The 22,982-nt window shown below is 43.3% G+C and overlaps 1 protein-coding gene across 9 annotated transcripts in view; it reads left to right on the top strand.

Moving 5' to 3' along the window:
• TNRC6B (trinucleotide repeat containing adaptor 6B) overlaps nucleotides 1–22,103 on the top strand; it is a 241,799-nt gene extending 219,696 nt beyond the window's left edge. For 6 of the 9 annotated variants that reach the window (XM_087868685.1, XM_087868687.1, XM_087868688.1 and 3 more), the window contains 7 exons: nucleotides 66–242; nucleotides 2,064–2,210; nucleotides 2,476–2,571; nucleotides 4,977–5,201; nucleotides 5,641–5,711; nucleotides 8,275–8,414; nucleotides 9,385–20,720. In XM_087868685.1, the coding sequence (XP_087724811.1) occupies nucleotides 66–242; nucleotides 2,064–2,210; nucleotides 2,476–2,571; nucleotides 4,977–5,201; nucleotides 5,641–5,711; nucleotides 8,275–8,414; nucleotides 9,385–9,772 (1,244 nt within the window). In that variant the 3' untranslated portion in view covers nucleotides 9,773–20,720. Of the gene's footprint in view, nucleotides 1–65; nucleotides 243–2,063; nucleotides 2,211–2,475; nucleotides 2,572–4,976; nucleotides 5,202–5,640; nucleotides 5,712–8,274; nucleotides 8,415–9,384 lie in introns of all 9 variants that reach the window. The other 3 variants (XM_087868691.1, XM_087868692.1, XM_045779447.2) reach the window with 1 other exon arrangement.
• Nucleotides 22,104–22,982: the final 879 nt, after the last annotated feature.

The raw sequence follows: 22,982 nt of genomic DNA, 5'->3' as shown, positions 1-22,982 counted from the left end.
GATTTGACAAGTTCTGTTCATAGGAATCTCTTCTGGGTGTGAATTAATTTCCTCTCTCTCCTCAGGCGCTATCGTGGCCCCTGGTAAGACTCGAGGAGGGTCACCATACAACCAGTTTGATATCATCCCGAGTGACACACTGGGTGGCCATACGGGTCCTGCTGGTGATAGCTGGTTACCTGCCAAATCTCCACCAACAAATAAAATCGGAAGTAAATCCAGCAATGCCAGTTGGCCTCCAGGTATTGTCCAGGAAATGTTTTTTTCTGGTGTATCATTTGTTTTTAATTCTTAATTTTTTTTTAAAGATTTTATTTATTTATTTGACAGAGATAGAGACAGCCAGTGAGAGAGGGAACACAAACAGGGGGAGTGGGAGAGGAAGAAGCAGGCTCATAGCAGAAGAGCCTGATGTGGGGCTCGATCCCACAACGCTAGGATCATTCCCTGAGCCAAAGGCAGACGCTTAACCGCTGTGCCACCCAGGCGCCCCTTAATTCTTAATTTTGGCAAAAGATTGCTTTTGCCAGTTACTAAGGAACTTACTTCATTTTTTCATTTAGTAATTATTTTCTGATAAAAGCAAGGCCTGTACAATGCTATGGGAAAGATAGGAAATTAGATTAGATGGGGTCTCTGCTCCATCACGTTCAGTCAGGAAGGTAAGGTGTGGACACCGATCACCTGCAAGTCAGGTAACTGTGATAAATACTGCAGAGGCATAGACAAGCTACAGGAAGTCAGAGGAGTGGAATTTGAACAGCAGGTGATGTGGGAGCTGGACTTGGCATTCGTCCATGCACAGGCTGCCTTGTAACATGGGATCTTCTGAAGTGTCCATTTAATCGACTTGTTTATTCATGGAGCAAGTATTTAGTACCGGTTAGGTTCCAGGTATGCAGTAATGGTGCAGTGAGGCTCTTTGTCACTTTTTTCCTCTCTTTATATTTTGATATAAGTAATTTATTTTCATTGTAGAAAATTTTTAAATTTAGTTAAGCAAAAATTAAAAATCGGTATTGTCTTTCTAAAACCTCTTCCTGTACAGGTGTATTTGTAATATGAATATGTTTAGTTTCCTTCCAGTAAAGCCGGCTCATATAAGCATATTGGTTGTGTATGATACTGTGTTACTCTCCATCATGATTGGGAGAACAAAAGCTTGTTAATCCTATTGCATGGCTTTGAATATGATTTAAATTAACCAATAAAAAATTGTAAACACTGAGCGTATTCTAGGCTTTCTCATGATAAGCCAGCTTATTCCTGCTCTTTGTCCATGGATGGTCCGGATAATAGTGGTCATTTGTATTGTGTTTTCTCTTGTGCATCTGAGCCAGTTTCCAGTGAAATAAATGGGAGAAGTCACGCATCTCCAACCCAGATTTTCTCCCAGTTCTTGTTCTGGATGCCTGGACAGTTCTCCTGAGCACCAGGTTACTTCTGCCTTTGCTGCCCTCAGCCCCAAACTTCCTTGGGAGCAGGAAAAGCAGCAGCCAGGACCAGGCACTGATGAGCTCTGCCTCAAAGCCACAGAGAAATGGAGAAAGTCCGTGTGCTTGATAATGGAGGTGCTGGCACAGTACCTGTTGAGGCTGAGTTTTTTATCTTTAATTTTATGATAGAAATCTGAGATAAAATAGACTCAGTATTCTGCTTTTTACAGATCTATTTCTTGTATCTAAAACTAACTTGAGGGGCGCCTGTTTGGCTCAGAAGAATATGCAACTCTTGATCTCAGGGTGTGAGTTCGAGCCCCACATTGGACATAGAGATTACTTAAAATTAAGGGGGTGCCTGGGTGGCTCATTCGGTTAAGGGTCTGCCTTCGGCTCAGGTCATGATTCCAGAGTCCTGGGATCAAGCCCCGCATCAGGCTCCCTGCTCAGCTGGGAGCCTGCTTCTCCCTCTCCCCCTGCTTGTGCTGTCTCTCACTCATTCTCTCTCTCTCTCAAATAAATAAATAAAATATCTTTTTAAATAAATAAAATTTTTTTAAAAACTTGATTTTTATCATTTTTTGAACAACCTCCTACATCTAATATCTGTTCTCCTTGTTTCAGAATTCCAACCAGGAGTGCCGTGGAAAGGTATCCAAAACATTGACCCTGAATCTGACCCCTATGTCACCCCAGGAAGTGTGCTGGGGGGTACAGCCACATCTCCCATTGTAGATACTGACCACCAACTTCTGCGGGATAACACCACAGGTAAATGAGTGAGGCATCCTTTGTGTTTATTCAACACCCAGCATTTTCGTGTCTGTCGATCTGTGGCTTCATTTGTACCTTCTAATAATCTAATAATTTAACCAGAAAACTTAAAAATCTGTAGCTTTTCAAGGTTTTTTTGGATACATTTTTAGATATATTTTAATCTTCCATTGAAGGCTAAAATACAATACTTAAGGTTTCACTGGTTATACCGACATCTGCCTGCAATATTTTCATCTTGTTCTTCCTGTGTCACCCAAAGGGTCTAATTCTTCCCTCAACACCTCGCTGCCTTCACCTGGTGCCTGGCCCTACAGTGCCTCTGACAACTCCTTTACCAACGTTCATAGCACTTCAGGTACAAGTATGACCTGTTTGTTTCCCTTTGACTAGCACTCTTCCATCAGGTTCCCTTTTACAAAGGAAATGGGCATTTATTTCTTAGGGAGGACTTCAACAGAAGTTGAATGGCTAGGTCAGCCTGAATGGAGGCACACCTTTTCTATTGGTCATGTTCTCAAAGAGCTTCCAGTGGCCCAGAGACAGGATGAGACATACAGCTTTAGGACGGGGCAGATGGTGACATAATTGCAGGGAGCCTTGTGGGTATTGAGAGGGCAGAGGTTAAATCTTTGTGCCACAGTGCTTTTCTTGAACCGGCCTGCCAAAGGAATCACGGGCCACGGGAAGAAGCAGGGGAGTCCAGGTTGTTATTCCGAAGGCAGCCAATTATAGCTTGCTTTTCTACAAAAAAATCCTTCCACTTATAGACAAAGGCTACAGGCAGATGGCCAAGGGGGAAAAAAAGAGGCCCTTAATTAATTCTACGAACATTTGTTGAATTCCTTATGTGTATGCGTTTTTTTTTTTTTTTTAACATGATAGGGAATAAAAACTTAATGGATATAATAAAGCCTTTGAAGTCACTCACTCAACACACTGCCTCATAGATTGGGAGAGAGATTCTTTGTAATTGGCACCTTGGTCTTGGAAAAGTTAGACCTCAAGCCATTAAAGTCATTAAGGCTTCTGTTCTGTGTCCAAGCAAAAGCAAATGGAACAAATCCTCAGCTACGTTCTAAGGCACTGTAGGTGAATGGCCTTACAAATTGTCTTCTCTTCTTTTTCTTTTCACCTCTGTGTCCTATTGACAGGGTCATAATAACCTGTCATTTAGTAAATGCTCCTGGAGACCAGGCAGCATGCGGAGCCTTCAGCATGAATTCTTACCTTACCTTCACCAAAGTCTGGGAGCAGGTCCTGGCCTTCTCCCCATTTTGTAGGTGAAGAAACTCCGACTCAAAGAGCTGATACAATTTGCCTCAGGTCTGAGTGAGTGTGTAAAGGCGCCAACTCAGTAATCCATGTTTCTAACCACCACCCTACATTATACTTTTGTGGGACTTCTTCCTTTACATGTAAAAACTCATTTTTCAACCCAGCACTTTTATTTCGGTAACTGCTGTGTCTTCAGTTGAACTATTTTATCTTTTTGTCTGCAGTTGGACATTCACCTGAGAGATGACCCAAGAATCACCTCAGATGTGTCTAAACTGAATGTATACTTTTCTGCACCCCCCCTCCCCACATTGTTTTTCCTTCTTAACTAAATCTTTTTCTTAACGATGCTTCTGGCATCACTGGGTCACAAAGTCTCCAGATTTTTCTCACTTACTACCTGGGTCCAGATCGTGAGGATGTCTCCCAGGGTGTATTCTGCAGCCACATCTCCCACCCATTTCTTCTGCTCCATTCTACTTGCTGTCACCCAGGATGAGAGCCAAGTTTAAGCACTACATGCTCCGTCTACTGCAAAAACTCCTAGTAGCATCCCCATCGGCCCCCAGCCTACCTTTCTGGCCTTCTGTACTGCTGCCCCTGTGAAATATTGTTCAGCCAAAACTGGGGGAAACATATTTGGTACAGATTGAGTTCAGATTGGTTATTGGTCTATAGTCTCTGAGCCCATCCATTTATATAAATCTTTCCAGACCTGTCTTTGCAAAGCCTTTGGTGATGGCCGAGCAGTGTCTTCTCTGTGTATTGAACATATGTGATGATGCCTGGGGTTACCAGTTCTCTTACTCATCTGTTCTGTCTTCCCATGTGAACTTGAAGTTCTTGAGAACTGTTTATATTACCCATAGCTTTGATTTAGTACCTTAAAGCATAGTACCCTTAGCAAATATTGGTTGATTGTTCTTTAAAAATCTGTTTGAATGTTGGGGTGCCTGGCTGGCAGTCACAGTAGAACATGCGACTCTTGATCTCAGGGTTGTAAGTTCGAGCCCCCATGTTGGGTGTAGAGATTACTTTAAAAAATCTTTAAAAAAATTTTTGTTTGAATGTTGATAGCTACTAATCTGGATCAAGAAGAGTATAAATTTCTAGTGTAGTTTCCATTCAGTCAATGAGTATTTTATAGAATAGTTTTACTAGGGTTCACATTCTACTGTATCTGTAAGACTCATGGTTTTAGGAATACTTCCCTTGAATTAATCTTCCCTTTCATGTTCCGTTTGGCTAAGAAAGTAGTAGAGAATTAGTTATCATATTAAATCTTTATGTGTTGTCAATTCAGAGTAATAGTCATTGAAATTTTTATATTTAATGAGCTCAAAGGGCAATGTTACTTTGTATTGCTACTCTCAAAATGTGTAGTTATTTTTAGAATATTATTTATGTGTATACACAAAATTTATGTATATTGACAAAAGTGACCTATCTAACCTTACTCCTTCCTTAATTTTCTCTTCTTTATAGCAAAGTTCCCTGATTACAAATCAACATGGTCCCCAGATCCCATAGGACACAACCCCACTCATCTCTCCAACAAGATGTGGAAAAACCATATTTCCTCAAGGAACACTACACCGCTGCCCCGCCCACCTCCCGGTCTGACCAACCCCAAACCATCATCTCCCTGGAGCAGCACAGCACCCCGATCAGTCAGGGGGTGGGGGACACAGGACTCACGGCTTGCCTCGGGTGAGAAGGATCTGCTGAAAGGAGCTTCGTTGTTCAAACACAAGGGGTTCACGTTAACACAAAAAAAGACATGAAGTCTTTACAAGAGAGAAAGTCTGGTAGGGGAAAGAATATCTCTTGAGTGGAAAGTTGCAGTCAGCCTAGGGCAGAGTGATCCAAGAACTCGCAAGGGACTGATGGAGTAAACATGATGACCAGCAGAGGGAGAACATTAGGAGGAAAATGTCTTACCATTGAGGTATGAGAGTGCACAGGGTTTAAGGTCTAGGAGACGAGAACTGGCCATTCAGTGACAGGATGAAGGGGGTCAGAGGGAGGTATAAAGGAGAAGACCGTTGATAGAAGGAGAAAGAAACGTGGGCTATGTGAAAATGTTTCTCACTCGTGGCTGTCTGAATCTTTTTATTGCTCTTCCTAATTGTTTTTCTGGTTGCTTCAGCCTCTACCTGGAGTGATGGTGGTTCAGTTCGTCCCAGTTACTGGCTGGTTCTTCACAATCTCACTCCGCAGGTAATCATGCTTCCTTGTAATTTTCGAGACAGGACTTGATTGTGTTGAGAGAGAGAAACCCAGGTGTGGAATGTCAGCAGATAAGAAAGCTCATTAATTTCCCGCTAACTACAGAGAGGTCCAGCGTGCAGGGGTGGGTCTCCCCACCCAGAGGCTCAAAGCCTACTCCTGAATGGGGAGTGTTGGCCCAACAAGGCTTAAGGTTCAATATCAACTATTTTTATGCTTCATAAATAATTAACCATCTATCTCAGCAGAAGGAATCTGTCAATTTCATAGCTTAAATGCCACATGGGTGCTTTCAATTTTCCATCTGTTATTCTCTTCTTTGTAGATGGCATTACTAATTTGCTCTCTTCAGAACATGCCCCCTGGGTTGTTTTTACAGTGATGGGTTTCATTTGCCCCAAGCCACTCTGTCTGTCACCTTGTTTGCTTGGTAACTGACATCCATGCGGCAAGCACTGTTACGTTGAACACGCAAATGAAATTAAATGAACCCACTGAAACTGAGCCCATGACTTTCACTTGGACTTGACAGCACAACCTTTACAACACCTTGTTAAAAGGAGTCAATTATGCCTCCCTCCCTTTGACACATAAAATGAATTGTCTAGCATTTAATTCATAAATGGATTCGTGCGCACTATAGTAAGCCAGCATTTTCTAGAGTATTCCCATGGGATATTAATAGGTCTCTGGCCTAATATGTTTGGAATATATACTTGATTAAACAATTAAACAGGTATTTTCACTATGAGATTTCTTAGACCCTTTAATATGCTAACGTGTTACGATCCTCTGCGGGGAAATACAGCTTCTCTTAAATTAACTTGCCCAGTGAATCTGTTTATGGGGAGTGTACCCAGCGCTTGTATTTCAGGGTACATGTTGAGAAAGGTCGTTTCATAAATACAGTTAACATGAGGAAGAGTCTGGGTTGGCTCTTAATCTCCATATCAACTCAGCTAAAAGCCCCAGATGTTTTTTTTTAGCTAATAATTGACTGAAATATGAAGATTTTATATGACTGTACTCAAAACTGTATGTGCCTCCTTAGAATTTTTTTTTTAAAGATTTATTTATTTGAAAGCAAACATGAGTGTGGGGGGGGAGTCCAGAGGGAGAGGGAGAAGCAGATTCCCTGCTGAGAGCCCAACACAGGGCTCGATCTCAGGACCCTGAGATCATGATCTGGGCTGAAGGCGGGTGCTTAACCAACTAACCCACAGAATATGACAACATTCTGAAAGTTGTCGTTCAGTGTGGTCGGTATATGGTTAGGATGAGAGAGACAATAATGGATACGCTGTTTTGAAAGGAACCCGGGGAAGCTAACCAGCTGTTCACTTCTGTTTTATCCTGTGCAAAATAGTGAGTACATGTGTATATATATGTAAAATGAATCAAGGGGTTGGCTGTGTTTGTATTAAAAAGAATTGTTTAATTTTAAAGCTCAAAACTACCTAATAGACTAAATCATAGCTTAGAAGAAGATTTTAGGGCAAATCTTTGGAACTTGGATAAATTTACTTTCATCACCCAAAATCTGTTTTAGAGGGCATCTACACTGAAAGGTCACTTGTGGCGTACTCTAGGCCATGCTCATACAGTTGCTTATCATTTTCTGTAAAGAAATTTGGTGAGCTTGCTGGTTTCCATCCTATAGGGTTTCCATGGTGAAACCACACGATGTTTCCACTGCTGCCAACAGTAACACAATTTCTGAAGGCTGTTTCGATAGTAATCTGTTTCCCTTCCAAAGAAATGAACCGAATGTTGGACTCAGCAGCCTATCTCAACCTAGTTAAGATCTTGATACGAATAAATTGATCAGAGTGAATAAGTACGTTTGTTCATCCAAGTCCTGGGCGAGAGAAACTGTCTCGAATCACTGGACATCAGAGTCTGGCTAATGCGAAGCCGAGGGCAGCACAGTCCACAGAGAAGTAGGCAGCAAGCCTCACCCTGAGGTGGCCAACATGGGAGTCCAAGGACCCCCGCGTGGTCTGCGGGCTAGGTCAGCCAGCAACGTCCTAAACCGTCAGATGTGGTTGGCAGTGCTTTCCTTGTGTGTATCTTCCTCCTTAGCTCTCTGTGAGATTAGTAACTGGGGGAGTGGGGAGCACTGCAGTAGTAGTGATGCCAAGAACTTGGACTTGGCTTGTTGTCTTAAGTTCTTACTCAGGTGCCATCTTATTTCTGCTTCCTGAAGTCTCTAGCACATCAACACACATTGACTTGTTTACCTCTTAAGGAAAAGAGACTGCAGGTTGAATCGTACGATTTGTTCTGAGCTGTGTTTTTAGAAACTTTTTTATTTCCAATATGGGCACATTAGATCTCAGCCCAGTGCCTTGAATATCTTAATTTGCCTTTAAGACTTCTATTCAGTGCACTCATTCCTGCTTTGAGTTCTTCCTTTCTCCAAGACGAATTTAGTGCTGATACCATTACTTACAAACCAGAAGTCCTTCTCCTTCTCATACGTAAGAACAGCCACTGGAGTTCCATTCACACCCCACCTCCAGGTTTTAATCTCATGAATGTCGTCACTCCTCAGATTGATGGGTCAACGTTGAGAACCATCTGCATGCAGCATGGCCCACTGCTGACATTCCATCTGAACCTAACCCAGGGCACCGCCCTGATCCGATACAACACCAAACAGGAGGCGGCCAAGGCCCAAACTGCACTGCACATGTGAGTACCCATCGTACGCTCACTGAGACAAACACGCGTGAAGAAGCACACGTGAGTATTTTGCCGCCTGCTCGATGAAACACACATGCACAAGAGCATGCACAGAAACGGCATCATGGCATAAGCACTTGCTTGCTACTGAGGTGACTGATCTTTTCTACCTACCTAAGCGTGGATTGTCTTGTGTATCGCATAGGCCACTAATCAGAATTCCAAAACTAAAGAATTTGTGAAGTAGTGAAGCAGTGAGTAAATCTTAAGTACCATAAAACAAAGCCAGTATTTATGAGAATGTGAAACATTGCAAGCGCTGTCACTTATTGTAATACAATCTAGCAACTTACCTTGGCTGCTTTGTCAGTGAAGATGAAACGCCGTGGTCTGGGTGGGTAGCACTGGTGTTGTCTAAAGTCAGTGGGACTGGATCACACCAGTTGACCGTGCCCCCTCCCAGCTGCTGTCACACTGGGAGCCAGCAGATGACACGGCAGAAAGCTACAAACAGAGCTAGCAAGCAGTGGTGAGGCTCAGGCAGTGAGCCCGGCCCTAACACAGAGCAGCGACACCTCCAGATGTCTAAAGCTGGGTCACCTTGATGCTTGCGGTGTGACCTTTCACCTCCCATGGGGGAAAAGAGAGGTGACGTTTTTCTCAACACACAATTCCATATACCAAAAGGTTATCGATACATGGTACCCTCTAGTAGTCTTTGGATGTCTTGAGATTTAGTGATACCTTATTGCTTTAAAACGGTGCGTCTCGATCACCTGGTCCGGTTAAAATGCGGGTTTTGATCCTGTAGGTCTGGGGTGGGGCCTATGATTCTGCATTATAAAAAGCTTCCAGGGGATGTGGAAGCTGCTAGTCAAAGGAGCACACTTAGACTATCGAGGACTCAAAACCCTCAATCCCTGTGGGTGCTTAAGGATTTCCCTCAAATCCATAGCTCTTTCCCTCCCCTTTTTTCTAGGTGTGTGTTGGGAAACACTACCATCCTGGCTGAGTTTGCCACCGATGATGAAGTTAGCCGCTTTCTGGCACAAGCTCAGCCCCCTACACCTGCAGCAACCCCAAGTGCACCCGCCGCAGGTTGGCAGTCGCTGGAGACCGGCCAGACCCAGTCAGATCCCGTTGGACCTGCTCTGAATCTTTTCGGTGGGTCCACAGGGCTCGGGCAATGGAGCAGCAGTGCTGGTGGCAGCAGTGGGGCCGATCTTGCTGGCGCTTCGTTGTGGGGGCCCCCAAACTATTCTTCTAGCTTGTGGGGAGTCCCAGCTGTGGAAGATCCCCATAGGATGGGCAGCCCTGCTCCCTTACTACCTGGTGACCTTCTGGGAGGAGGGTCGGATTCAATCTGAACTTAGAACTTTCAACTCTGACCTCGTGACCTTTTTTGGAACAGCAGCAGCACTAACTTGACCTTTTCGTTTTTTTTTTCAACTTGCAATAAATACATTTTTAAAAGGAAAAAAGAAAACGGAGAGAGAAAAAAAGGTGGGTCATTGACAGACTGTCTGAGCACATAGTTGCCTCCCTTATAACTTCAGTTTTTTCGTTTGGAATATGAATCCAAAAAGAGAACATATCACTCTTGAAATACTTGAATCATGAACGCCAACCTAGAAAGACAATGTGAAGCAAGTACACATACCATTTAAATTTAAACACAAAAAAATTAAAAAAATTAGTTTCTAGTTTTTCACTTTTTTCATGTTATATGGAAGTTGTTGCTAAGAAACATATATACTGAAAAAAAAATAGCTTTTTAACTTTGTTTGCACTGGGTGTGTTTCCGTCCTTAGGTCTACCACGTTTGGGAGGGAGGGGAATTCAAAAGAATTGTTGGGGTGGGGGGGGGAAGACTTGACGGAGCCTCACTTTAAAAACAAAAACACAAAAAACCTAAAAAAAAAAAAAAAAAAGGAAAAAATTTGTGATTGGCTGGTTGATAAATACCAGTGTGTTCTGGCACATGTAACTGCCCAGGCATGCTCGTTCTGGTATGTGTGTGCACGTGTGTTCATGTGCATTCGCGTGCATCCTTCTCTCTGTCTCTGTGTGTGTGCGCCCGTGTCCTCCCCCCCCCCCCCCCCGATCTCTCAGAAAGCTGCATTGCTGACAGTCTGCAGGCTGGCTGGCCGGCCATCTGCTTTTTATTTTGTTTTATTTTTTTTAAACGATGAGCACACACAAGCACGGGGAGCCACTGCTTACTAAAGCAACTCCGTTGGGCTGCATTAAGATGAACAGAGTGCTTTTTAATGATTTAAGCAGGGAGCTCCTTTCCAGTTGCAAAGTAGCCTGCGTGAGTTTTCTCTTGCTTTTCTTTTGACCTAGCAGTAGAGCAGAGCACTGCCAAGTCCAAAAAAGTAGGAGAGCAGGAGGTACCTCTTGGAGCAACTGTGTGTTTATTTATTTCTGTTTTTTTTTAAAGTAAGTGGCCACCAGGCACATCTGACTATCTGTTAAGTTTTATGCAGGCCTTTTCTTTCGTCAGTCTGAATGGGAACAGACGATATACGAGAGTTTTTACTTACGCCATGTCTCAAAAGCGGAAAAACCATGTTCCCCCTTTCTTGTGTCATCAGGTATGAGGAATTCATCAGAAAGTCAGGTAATGCCGAATTAAAGACTTCCATTGGTTCTCTTTTTCGTTTTACGAAAACGGAAACAAACAGGTTGTGAGCAGCCTCCTGAAAGCACCTGCAGCTTCTCCCTCTCTGCTCCTCTCGCGCTGAGCGTTACCTGTGCCAGGCCATGGCGTGTTACAGCACCAGGCCATCACTGACAGAAACGTTTACTTAACGAATGTTCTTAAACCAGTGTGTACTTCAAGCGTTTCCTTTTGTTTCTCTGTGTTGTGTATTTCCTGTGTATGTGGTTTTGCTTAGGCAGGTATAACTTAGCAAAGACTTTTAAGTATTGCACCTTTTTTTGGTTTTGACCTCTTTATTTTTTTTTCCTTGTAATGTTGCTTTTTTTATTTCGGTATTTAAAGACTTTTTTTTTTTTAAAGCATCAGTGTAGTAGTACTCTGGGCCGACTAGGGGGCAACTTTTAATCCACAGTTATCACCAACATGTATGTACTTATGTTGGAATCAACATGTATCAAACTGCTTTTTGTGAAGAGTTCTAGCAGACCCGAAGGGTTACCCCTTTATACAAAGCAGATGGCTGGTGGGGCGGGTGGGGTGGGGGGAGGGGAACGTATGCCGGTAACGTGCTAGCACTTGTGTGGACATCCCAGTCTGCATTATACTGTTTAACATAAAGTGCCGACATTCTGTACCAGCAAATACCTGCCCATTCCAACCCTTGGTGGGAGCAGACCTCTACTGTCCTCCGTAACTTGCTGCTAGTGAGGACAAGGGAGTTTTTCTTTCTTTAGCGTCTTCAGTGAAGGATACAACAATGCCTAATGTATTTGACTTTTAGCTTGTGTCTGTGTGTGGGTGGGTGGGTGTGTATAGGAAAAGGCAAAAACGAATTATTTGCATTTAAGTGGTTTTATGAGACAAAGAATGGGAATTCTGTAGTCCTCTGGCTTACCCTGTTGATTATAAACCTAGCCTCAAAAGAGATTGACATGCATAATTCAAGTGAGCGATCGCTCATATGAGTCTTTATGCACCCTTTGTGGGTAGGTGGTCAAACTTGAGTCTCCAGCGTTGGTTCGGTCCCATTGGATGCCTTGTAGAAAACTAACCGTGCCCTCTTCCTGCTCTCCGGTTTTCATCACCACCACCATGCCCCTTCCATCTCTGCCCGTGTACAAAATGTCTCCTCCCAGCCCCCTCTGCCTGCTCTCTGTGTGTGGAGCAAACCCCTGTGGTGTGTGGTGACGTCCAGGTGGAGAGCAGCTGTGTTCAGCCATCTACAGAAGGCGCAATCTTGGTGGCCCTGGGCCAGGAGCATGTCCCGAGGCTCCCATGAGCCCGTGGCGACCCTGTCCACTGCCATGGTTCCCTGCCGTGTCCTGCCCCCCCTCCCCCCCCCCCACCTGCTGGTTCCTTGGCCTGCACTATGGGTTAGTTGAGTTCCTTACGATACTACGGTGAAAGCCGGGTGCTAGAGCCCCTCTTGTTTACAAGACATAATGAGGGATTTGAAATATGTAAAAATAAACATGAGAAGCTCAAATGTTCTTCCATCTTAAGCTTAAAGGGAAAAAATTAAAAACTTAAAAAAAAGACCAAAAAGTGCGTATATATATACATATAAATATATATTTTAGATGAAGACTAACTCTGGGAGCATTTAACAGTGTTTTTTGTTTTTGTTTTTAACATTTATTTTCCTGCTTTAAAATTTGCAAGCATTCTCAGGAATTCTAGGGTAGGAAGCCAGTTTTTTGAAGATGGTTTATTTAACCGTATCTTATCCTAGATAGACGGCTGTTTCTTTCCTGTTAATAAACTTTTACAAGTTCCTGAAACTTCAAAAAGTTTAAACAATTTTTACTTAAAAAATGTAAAAAGAAAAGTCTCCAAACATTATTGTCGTACTGGGGATCACACATTTTAAAACACATAGAAATAAATATTTTTTAAAAATTATCAATTTAGCAGCAACAGGTCAATTCGTTATCTTAAAAAATACGGGAGAAGGATTAGCTTTCTAAGAGCTTTATCACAGATTTATTTGAAATTGTGTGTCATTTAGTGGGAGTGTTTGTTTGTATAAATGGGAATGCCATCAGTTTGTTCCTTTCCATTAAGAGTGAACTGACATCTCCCCTAATGATTTTTATTTTTTTTTTAAGGGAACCCTTCTCCCTGTCCCTCAAACCCCAGCAACAAAAGAAAGAAAGATAGAACAACTTAGAAAAAAAGAAGTAAACTCTTAATCTGTAAAATAGTACGGTTGGATTGCTGAGAATCTATGTAAAGAGCTAGGAAATATAGGTTAATAATTTTTGGAACAAATTTTAAATATAGGCATTACTAGAGGAAAATATCTATGGACTGTTCTATTAATGAAGAATGTGTCTGTCTTACCTCCCTGCTTGTTATGGGAGGAGGAGAAACTAAGAAGAATCTAATAAGGAACAAGTGATTTTACTTTTTAAGCTCCCAGCTACTGTTGTGCTCATTTTAATTGCTCTTTTGAAGATCTGCTGCTTAATTATCCCCATCCCTCAGCTGGAGATGTGGAGTATTTCCTTTCAGTTTTTCGTGATGTCGAATTCTCCTTTTGTATTCCCTCCTGGGGCCAGGGGTCAGAATTCCCAAGCATGACCACAGCTTCTTTTAAACATCTAAGCTTCCCAGTGGGAAAGAAACTCCAGCTCGACAGGTACCCGGGAGTGGGTGGGGTTGCTGCCTGCAATTTCTCTAAAACCGCTTTAGTGCCTTCGTACATACACCCAGACATCCTAAGCAGGGGGAGCTCGTGTGTATGTGCATGTGGTCCAGTCACTCCACAGACATTAAGTACGCTTGGCCATTAAGGAAATTGGAGTGGTTCTGGACAGGCCCCAAAGGCAGTGGGCTAAATTTAAAATAAATAAACAGAAATCAAGGAAGTTAAATATGCTTTCATGTCTCGGTAATGTGGAATGCCAGGGTCCTGCCTTGTGTTATTGCGCTCATTACTGTGCACTGACTTCTCCAGGTGTGTCATTGTGACAACTACATACAGTGATTTGGAAAGTCTGTTTGTGTTGGGCCAGTAGAAAGGGGTTCCTATTTTTCTGCTCTTATCCTTCTTTGTCTCCTCTTCCCCCCCTCAACCTCCTCCCCCCGCCCCGTTTTTTTTTTTTTTTTTTTCGTCAACTTGCTGGAAGCTTTGCTTTATTGGTTGGCAGTGACCTAAGAACAGGATATAGTGAGGATATAATGGAAGAGAAAAACTCTTTTCTTTCCATGGTATTCTTCGGCAAGAGCCATGTCTGCTGAGAGGATAGGTGGCTTCCATAACACTTAGAAAGTTCGGTGGGAGCGGCTTCTCTTCCACCACATTCTGGCATTTGTACAGAGGTTTGCTGGTCACCTCTCATTATGTAGATTTATTTTGTAAACATTTTGATCATGTAAATTTGAGCGTTCCAATTTTTACTAGTTTCCTTTATTTTTTTAAACACTCGATTACTAGTGGCTGGAGGTGCCCATCTTTCAAACATCACAAACTTGGTTTCGGTCTACCACATGAGTAGCCAAAAGGAAAAAGCGCTCGTGGGGAAGAGACGTCTTCCATCAGACTGGAGACCTCTACTGGCAATTGAAATCCAGTGCCATGACCTAATTTTAGGTGTTTAAAAAAAAACCCAAAAAAACAACAAAAAAACACAAAAAACAAAAAAAAAAAAAAAAAAAACAAAGTTCAGATCTCCGAGACACTGTGAAGAAATGGATGGCCCATATGGCATCTCTGACCCCTCCGTACCTAGCCTTGATCTCTTCCATTTACGACATGCACAGAAGTTAACTTGGTAGTGCTGCATGTTAAGGTTCCAAACCAAATTCTTTCACCAGTGTCCCCCAGTAAATCAACATTATCCATTGATTGCCATTCGATCAGTTTTATTTATAGCAGCTTAATTTTCTAGTCATATGGCTCCTGTTCTAAGAACTTTCCCACCTCTTCTGATATGAATGTAGCATAAATTAGCAGTTGGTTCTTCCAAGTTCCTGTGGGTTGAATGCGGTATCTGAGATATGCAAGAGGAAAAGAGATTCCTACCTAAGAATTTGGAAGAGCTTTTATTAATATATCTAGCAGAAACATTTCACGGGCTATTGACTTTTTGCAAATATTCACTTGAATTTTTGCCATGGGGGGGCAGTTTTTGTAGGGTTAACAGCCAGATTCCATATCGACCTCAGATGCTGTGTACTTTTTAATTTTATTTTTTTATATTTTGCCATCTTGACTCTTCTCTTAAACAAAATGAAGATGTCTCTGTGCTGAGCAAAACGCTTAAGCCAAGCCTGTTTTTCTCTGCAGTGTAAACAAGATGTTTTCAGCAGACTTGGCTGTAATAGCCATCTCTAAGATTAGGGAACAATTGAGTCTTTATGTAGAAAAGGTCCCCTTCTATCCCATCCTCAGAGTTCAAATTCAACATATAACACTTAGTAGGTTATTGTTTGGATTTGGGGTTTTTTCTTTTGTTTTAGCTATCTGTAAGGTCTTTTACTAGGAGTAGAGATGCATTTTTAGCTGGTTAAAAAAAAAAAATCAGACTTTTTCTTCTCCAGTGTTTTTGCCAAGTTTTGTCACACTTCATGCCTATGCATTAACTATGCTTCTTAGTGTTACTGCAAAAAGAAATCTTATTCTTGAATTGTTTTCCTTCCTGTGAGTGTCCAGCTGAGGCTGCATGTGATGGTGCAGATGAAAATATTCCAGCCCATGTGTCTGCAGTGAATTATCAATCTGTAGACCTCAGAACCCATTCAGAAAACAGGATGCCCTTACCCTCTGCTGCACGCTGCACCACACTCTCTTAGCTTTCTTACCTACAAGTATAGGGTGTCCACATGGTCCAGAAACAGGCATATATACATAATGTTGTCAAGAACATCATCAATCTATTTTAAAAAAAAAACCCACATAGAAAGTTCTCTGTATTTCCAGAGTTAGTGCGTACCCTGTAGTAAGCTCTGTAGGTTTACGGCCGGTGCCTGAAGTGTGTGTATTTTCAGAGATGGCCCCACTTACTAACGATGGTGTTCTTTTCTTGACCTTGCATTTGACAGAGGAGGTACTGGCATCACATTCTTTAGATTTAAAATAATTATCAACTTCAAGAACCTATGAACATAGTAATAACAATAAAAATAGAACAGTGACCCTCCCTGCCCTGCCCACAACGCCTCCCCATGCTGCCTGCTCCGCCAAAAGAAAAGAGGCCGTGAACGTTTACAGGATGGCGGAGGGAACACCGGTCAGGAAACAGAACTACTGCCCACAGGCCGGGCGCTCCTGCTATCCTTCGGTGTGTGGTCACTTGAACTAGATCTGAAGGAAATACCAAGTATTCTAACATGTGAGTGGTTTTTAAACTGTCAATCTCTTGTGGTATCCTCCTACACCACCACTTAAAAAAAAAACAAAAATGACAGAAGCTGCCAGTGTTTGCCGCACAGAATTTAAATAGTTCTTGTCAGTTAGTCACAACCTGAATTTGTTTTTAATGAGAAACTCTGCACACCAGAAATATTGGTACCACCCTGACCGAGGGGTCTCTGCCAGACTCCCATCGTGGGGTCTTCATCGTGACAGACGCTTGTTTGGTCCATGAGAGAGGAAAGTCAGATGAAGGCAAGAAGTGTTCTGTTTTAAATAAAGAATTAGGGTTTCCCTAAAGCACTTTGCGCCTCGGTTCAGTTTTCACACTATCAGTCCTCACTTTCCAGTCCGCTGGCCCATCTCGAGCCAAGGTGAATATGTTGAGACTGTCTCTACAAAAAGAGAAATTCCTTTTTGCTGCTAATGGGAACAGCAAAAGAAAAATTGTGATGGTAGTTTACAATATCGTAGCAGAGATGTGAAACGAAGTGCTTTTCTTTCCCTTCTCCCCTGCTTTCTGGGACCTCGCACTGACTCTGGCCCGCCTTCTCCCTGGGCTCCTGGCAGGTGTGCACGGTTCTCCGAGGGCTGGGTCGTAGGAGGTCACTGGAGGTGAGCTGGAGCAGCCTTACGGCGGGACTAGCCTTACAGCGGAGCTTCATGGAAAGCAAGAGTCTATCCTAAATGTGTTCGCCAAAAATGAACGGGGGGGGGGGGGGTCTTTTTACAAAACAAAGCAAAAACCTTTGGAATCCTTGAAGAAGTTAGGTACCTTTTAAAGGTAGTATAGTTTTTCACCAAGTGATGCATTCAGTATGACACTTCTTGCCAGAAATTTCAGGATAGGTTGGAATAAATGTGTTTAAAACACCCCCCACCCCCCTTTTAATTTTGTCCAAGGAATTAATTACTGAAGTGTAGTATTTCTGAATGTGCCTTTGTGAGTACAGAGACCGTCTGTTGAGGAAGTAGCTATCCGTGGGATAAGACAGAAGGGCGGTCAGCGTAGTCTTTAGGGAAGTCAGCGATTCTCCTGGCAGTCCCCAGGGGCAGCTCTGGAGGTGTCATTAGCATCGATATTGCACAGTGTAGAGTTGTGTGGAAGAGATTCTGGGGCTCGGGAGGGAGAACGAGGTGATGGCGCACAACGACAGAGACCCAGGTTCGTCCAAGAGCGCAGGTTGAATTTAGCTATCTGCAGTACCTAGTTTCCTTCGTGTGTGTGTGTGCGCGCGTGGCTGTGGCTGTGGCTGTGGCTGTTTTAGTTTTTGTTTTTCTGTGAGCACTGGAGAACTGAAATATGGTGATGTTTGTGACACATTCATGCATGTCAAGAAGGCGTTTTCTAGCTTCTGCCGTGTGCGGGGCGGGCGGCGCATTTCCACCGTCTGAGTCTGTGTCCTGAGAAGGCAGTTACTTTCCTCACATCATGTTGCTGTTTATGCGAACAGGGTATTACACGCAAGGAAAAAGCTTTTGAAAGATTAAGATGGAAGTGTTTGAGAAAGAAAAGAGAAAAATCTGAAATCATATTTTATTTCTTCGGAACTATTATAGTTAAGCATAGAAATCTGCAGTGTCTCTTCATTTGTTTTTGTGCTTGTTTTAAACGATTCCACCTCTTCTCCCCTTGCCCTATCTTCTAAAGAAACCGCAAGTGAATGCTAAGGGCCATTTCCATAATTCCTCAGAACTCCCCAAAGAGGAAAACCATCCCTCCCGCAAGATTCCTTCAGCTTTATTCAGGAGACAAAGGGAGGAGAGACGCGGCTTTCTGTGCTTCTCTCTCATTCCTCTCTAATGGCCTTGAAATGTATTATTATGCAAATGTGAATTTTGATACTGAATTTAAGAAGAGGTTGTTGGGTTTTTTTCTTTTTTCAAAAAAAAAAAAGGCCCCATATGTGGTCATCATTGCTTCTTTATTTTGTAACGTGAATTGTAACTATGCATTCTGCAAAAAGGGGGGGGAGGGCAGAAAGGGGAAGGAAGTAGCTTTGCATCCTTGTTCTATGGTTTCTGTGTCCATGGTATCCCCACGTCCTGGCGGGGAAAGGGGAGTGAGAGCGAGAAGCAGTCAAGTCGGCCCGTGAGGTAGAAAGAGACCTGGAGTCCTCCCCGCAGTCCCGGGGGGCCTGCAGTTCCTGTCAGCTGGTGTGGTACAGGATTCTCGGCCCTAGCCGCGCAGTGTTAGCCCAGGGCGACAGGGGGCCCCAAAGGCCCTAGTGTTCTCTGGGAAAAAGTACTCACCCTTTCCTGAATTCAGAACCCTTTCAAGCTCAGGAAACCATGCCTCATTCGTGCTGACCTTCAAGTTACTCTTTCTGTCGATTTCCAGAACTCCTCCTCCTCCTCCTCCTCCTCGTTCAGTTAATTTTTCTTTTTTCTTCCTTAATCCTTTTTAAGTGAACTTATTTATAAGGAAACTGTCCTGCTCTGCGGGGAAGAGGACTGTTGCTTGGCAGGCAAAAAGAATTCTCTTCCTCATCCACTACCCCTCAGCCAAATGTAATCTCTGCTTCCTTGCATTTATTCCGCTAGAGAGCTAGTGAGCAGTGAGGTGCTGGCCACAGGAACGCCTACAGCCTCCTCCTTGTCCGAATGGAATTCCCTTGTTGATTTTGCCTGTGGTGAATCCTGCACCTGCGTTGCTCTGGTCTAGGCGTTACTTGCAACCTCCAGTATCATAAGACAGAGATTGTTCTGCCCATATTCAGTGTTTCCATGCAAGCAGTTTTTGTTGTTGATGTTCACAGTACTGTAATGAGTTAACAGACTTGATCACAGTCTCCTCGTGCCCGTGCAGGGCTGTACAGGCACGATCTTATCAGGGTTCCAATCTGTTAGATTGCCTTTAGACAAAAAACAAAACAAACAAAAAAATAAAATCCTGACGTTTCAACTGTCTAAGACAAAACGATACCTCGAGGAACATTCCCCCTGCAGTGTAGACCCTTAACTCCCCTCTCCTTTTCTGACATCAGTGGGTTATCCTTTTAAAAATATGAATGTGTAAATAGTGGGATAACTTTTACAATTTTTTTCTTTGCTGTGAAAGTAGCCCTAAAATATGATATTTTGCCATTTTTTTTAAAGCCATCTGAAGTTTCAGATCTTTCATGCTTAAGAAGAGAAAGCAGAACAGGTCAGGGGAGTGGGTGTGCATTTGTGGGGTGGTGGTCGCCTCTCCATTGCCTCCCACACACAGTGACTGCCAGCCCGTGTCTAAACCCTGTTTCAAAGAGATGCCATCTGTTCTGGATCTAGTTCCACGGTGGGGAGTGTCTGACTTTCTCTCTTCCAGAAGATCCATCCCCTCCAGGCACTCCAGGATGTTTTTTAACCTGAGACCTTGAGCTCTCAACCTTCTTGCTTCACACACAGGCTCACTTTTTGAGTAACTGAGTAGCACTCTGTAGTTCATAGAGGGACTTAGTCCCTGGCATTTCAGTATGACGCTGTAGAATTCATAGATTTGTCACTTTGCAATGCTCCAGAAAGGTATTGATTTCTTGCTTAGAAGGAAATTCATCTGAGATGTGCAAACAGCCTTCCTGAAAGCTGTGGGCACCTCAGGAATTCCTCTGAATGCCTCTCTACGTGAGGCTTGAAGCTGACATTAGGTAGAGGGAAATAACGTTTAACAAATGCTGCTTGTAGGGAATCCGTCAGCTACTGCTTTTCTAGATTTGGCCACCCACAAGGCAGGGTCAGAATGACCGTTTTGAATAGCTTCTTCACAAACACCTCTTCCCCCAGCACCCCATCTTAAAGATAAACCCTGTATCTGTCTAGAGGCCCTTTTTAGTTTGAGCTCACCGATCTTGTACAGTGACGACTTCCTTCGAGCGGAAGAAGCTTGAGAATAAATGCACACCTATTCACCACCCACTTTCTGATTTGGGGCGCTGTCCACCTTTGGATTTTATCTCCGTTGTTTGGAGGCCGCTTTTCTGTTGGTCTCCTTCCTCTGGTCCCTCGTAAGTTCTTACTGCCCTTATATCCATCCAATGATGCTCCCAAAGGGCTTTGCTGATCTCTGCACTTCTTCCCTGGGACCCTCTCCCACCACCACCCTTTGCACACACCAGTGACCAAAGTGTGTCCAGTGATCTCACAGAAGTCATCAAAAATGGTGCCTGCACCACGAATGTGCTCACAGAGACACGTGCACAAGATTCTGCACCCTTGGCCTTAACCTCTGTATGACTTAAGGTGCAGGAACATTTTTAACAGGTTATTTAAAAAAAAAAAATCCTCTGGGAGGGGGAAAAAAAAAAAGCAGACAAAACAGCTCAATTGTGCCCACTCCTAACTCTGCTATTTGCCTACAACTTAATTCTGTGCCCACCCCAACCATCCCTGTTTTGAGTAACCAAAAAGAGACAACAAAAGCAACCTGAGGAGAGGTTTCTGGACTATTTTATCTTTTCTCCATTTAGCTGGAGATACAAATGCTGCTTTGGGTTCCATAATCCTAGGGGCTATGTTTACATAGTAAAATATATCCTACCAAATCAGGAAACAAGCATGGGAATCTCTGCAGTGAGAGAGAGCTAATTAGGTCGCCGATGGTGAACAAGAGAAGTGAGGGGATCTGGGGGTGGGGGACACGGGAGGGAAGATGGAGAAGTGCTCCCCTCCTCCCTTCTCCCTTCACTTCTCTCCTTGCCCCTTTTCATCAGAAGGCACAGAGAAGGGCATCAGAAAGAGGCTGGAGTTTTAAAAGGCAGCTTTCCAACTTTGCACACAAACAGGTTAACAGGAAGGTACAGCAAAAATCCTCTCATCTGAAACACTCAGCAGAAACAGAACCTATCAGCCTGACTACACAGCTGCACATAGTGACGCTCTCTGCAAGTTACCTAGAAGTGTTTTGTTTTTCTTATACTTGAAATAGCTTTTACAATGTTACTTTGGCGGCTTTCTTTTCTCTCTTGTGGCGGGCAACAGAGGAAGCGGATGATGAGATTCAAGGAAGTGTGAGGGGAGAAAAGGGAGGATATGGCATTGTCTTTTTTGTGTGTGTTTCCTTAAACATAGAGAGGTTTAATCAAACTCCCATGTGTTGAAATTGCTCCTCATATTACTGGTTTTACATGGACACAGAAACTAGGCACTTTAGAGGTGCACTTGCATGGCAGGCTGGGCCCCCCTTTTCTCTATTTTATTTTACTTTTTTAGTATAGTGGTACTTAAAATCACTGGTTCACTTAAAGAAAAACCAACAATAAAATGTTAAACTCTACTAATGTACAAATAAGCTGAAAAGTTGCATTTTATGTGTATTTTTCGCCATAGCAGGTACTGTATTTCTCATGCTGGATTTAAAAAAAAAAAAAAAACTCAAAACCAACAAAAAAAAACCTAAAGGGTGGTGTTTATTGGATTGTGACAGGTTGCATACTGAGGAACTAAGTCGCCGTCATTTCATTAAAACTGAGAGATGATGTAATGCATATATAAGAGTTTTCTGAAGGGTTTTTTTGGGCTTTTAAACAGCTTATTTTTGTTTTGTTTAGTTTTTTATTTTATTTTATTTTGGAAAGATATGATTGTATTATGTGCAACTCAGTTGCTTACATTATAACTACAAAATATTTTTGGGTTCCTGGAAAAAAAAAAAACAAAAAAGAAAAAAGACTAATAAATGTGTTTGGCTGCTAAGCATTGATTGTGGTTTCCTGTTTTATTCTGCCGATTTAATTTGCTTGTTCGTTCAAGGTTTATATTTTGTTTCTTCTCCCTCCCTGCTCCACACACGGAAGCACCCCGAATTCAGCATCTGAACTGGGCCTCCGTTATGTCTGTCTCGCCCCGTGTGGTTTTGTCTGTTGGGGTGGTCAGCTGGGCCGGTTGGTGGTGGGCCCGTGCTCCTCGCTGCCTGCCCCCAGTGCGGGGTCCACAGTCTCGAAAAGAAACTGATGGTCTCCTTCTGCCTCTTGTGGTCTTTAATCCCTACCTGCCTTTGGAGTGAGAACCACTAGAGCGGAGAGAAGTGCCTGGCGGAGGCTGTGCCGCACCCGGGCCGAGAACCCGCCAGCCCGCTGTTCCCGAAACCCAGGCGCGCTGTGCCCCACCCTGCTCTGAGCGCCGCCCCCAGCCCAGCAGCCTCTTCTACGTGCTTAGCTGCTAAAACAGAGACTTGTTAGACACGTGGCCACGAAGCGCCTCTAGAATGGCAGAGGGGAGGAACGGAAGGAAACGAACATTTTCTAATTCCCAGGTACTGTTGTCTGACTTAATTCTCAGAATGCTGTGCCAAACAGATGGCAGCGAACCCATTTCATGAGGAAGCCGGCCCAAAAGAATTTAATAAGCTAATAATAGGGAACACTGATTGATTGCTTACCATAGACTGGGCGCTGCTCTAAGCGAGCCACATATATTCACTCATTTAATTGAAACTCGGCTCAATCACTGGTGAAACCGTAAAAGGAATCCAGATAGGATCCAAAAGGTACCGGTGCCAAAACGCCCTCTGCTGTAAAGCACCTGAGTTTCTGAGAAAACGTTCTGAAGCGAGTCTGTTGTAGAAAGTGAGAAGCCGTAC

This window comes from Ursus americanus, chromosome 17 (assembly GCF_024610735.1).
Source record: "Ursus americanus isolate L20-20 chromosome 17, mUrsAme1.1.p, whole genome shotgun sequence".
NCBI classification, from domain to species: domain Eukaryota; kingdom Metazoa; phylum Chordata; class Mammalia; order Carnivora; family Ursidae; genus Ursus; species Ursus americanus.
This window is presented reverse-complemented; position numbering and strand designations above follow the sequence as displayed.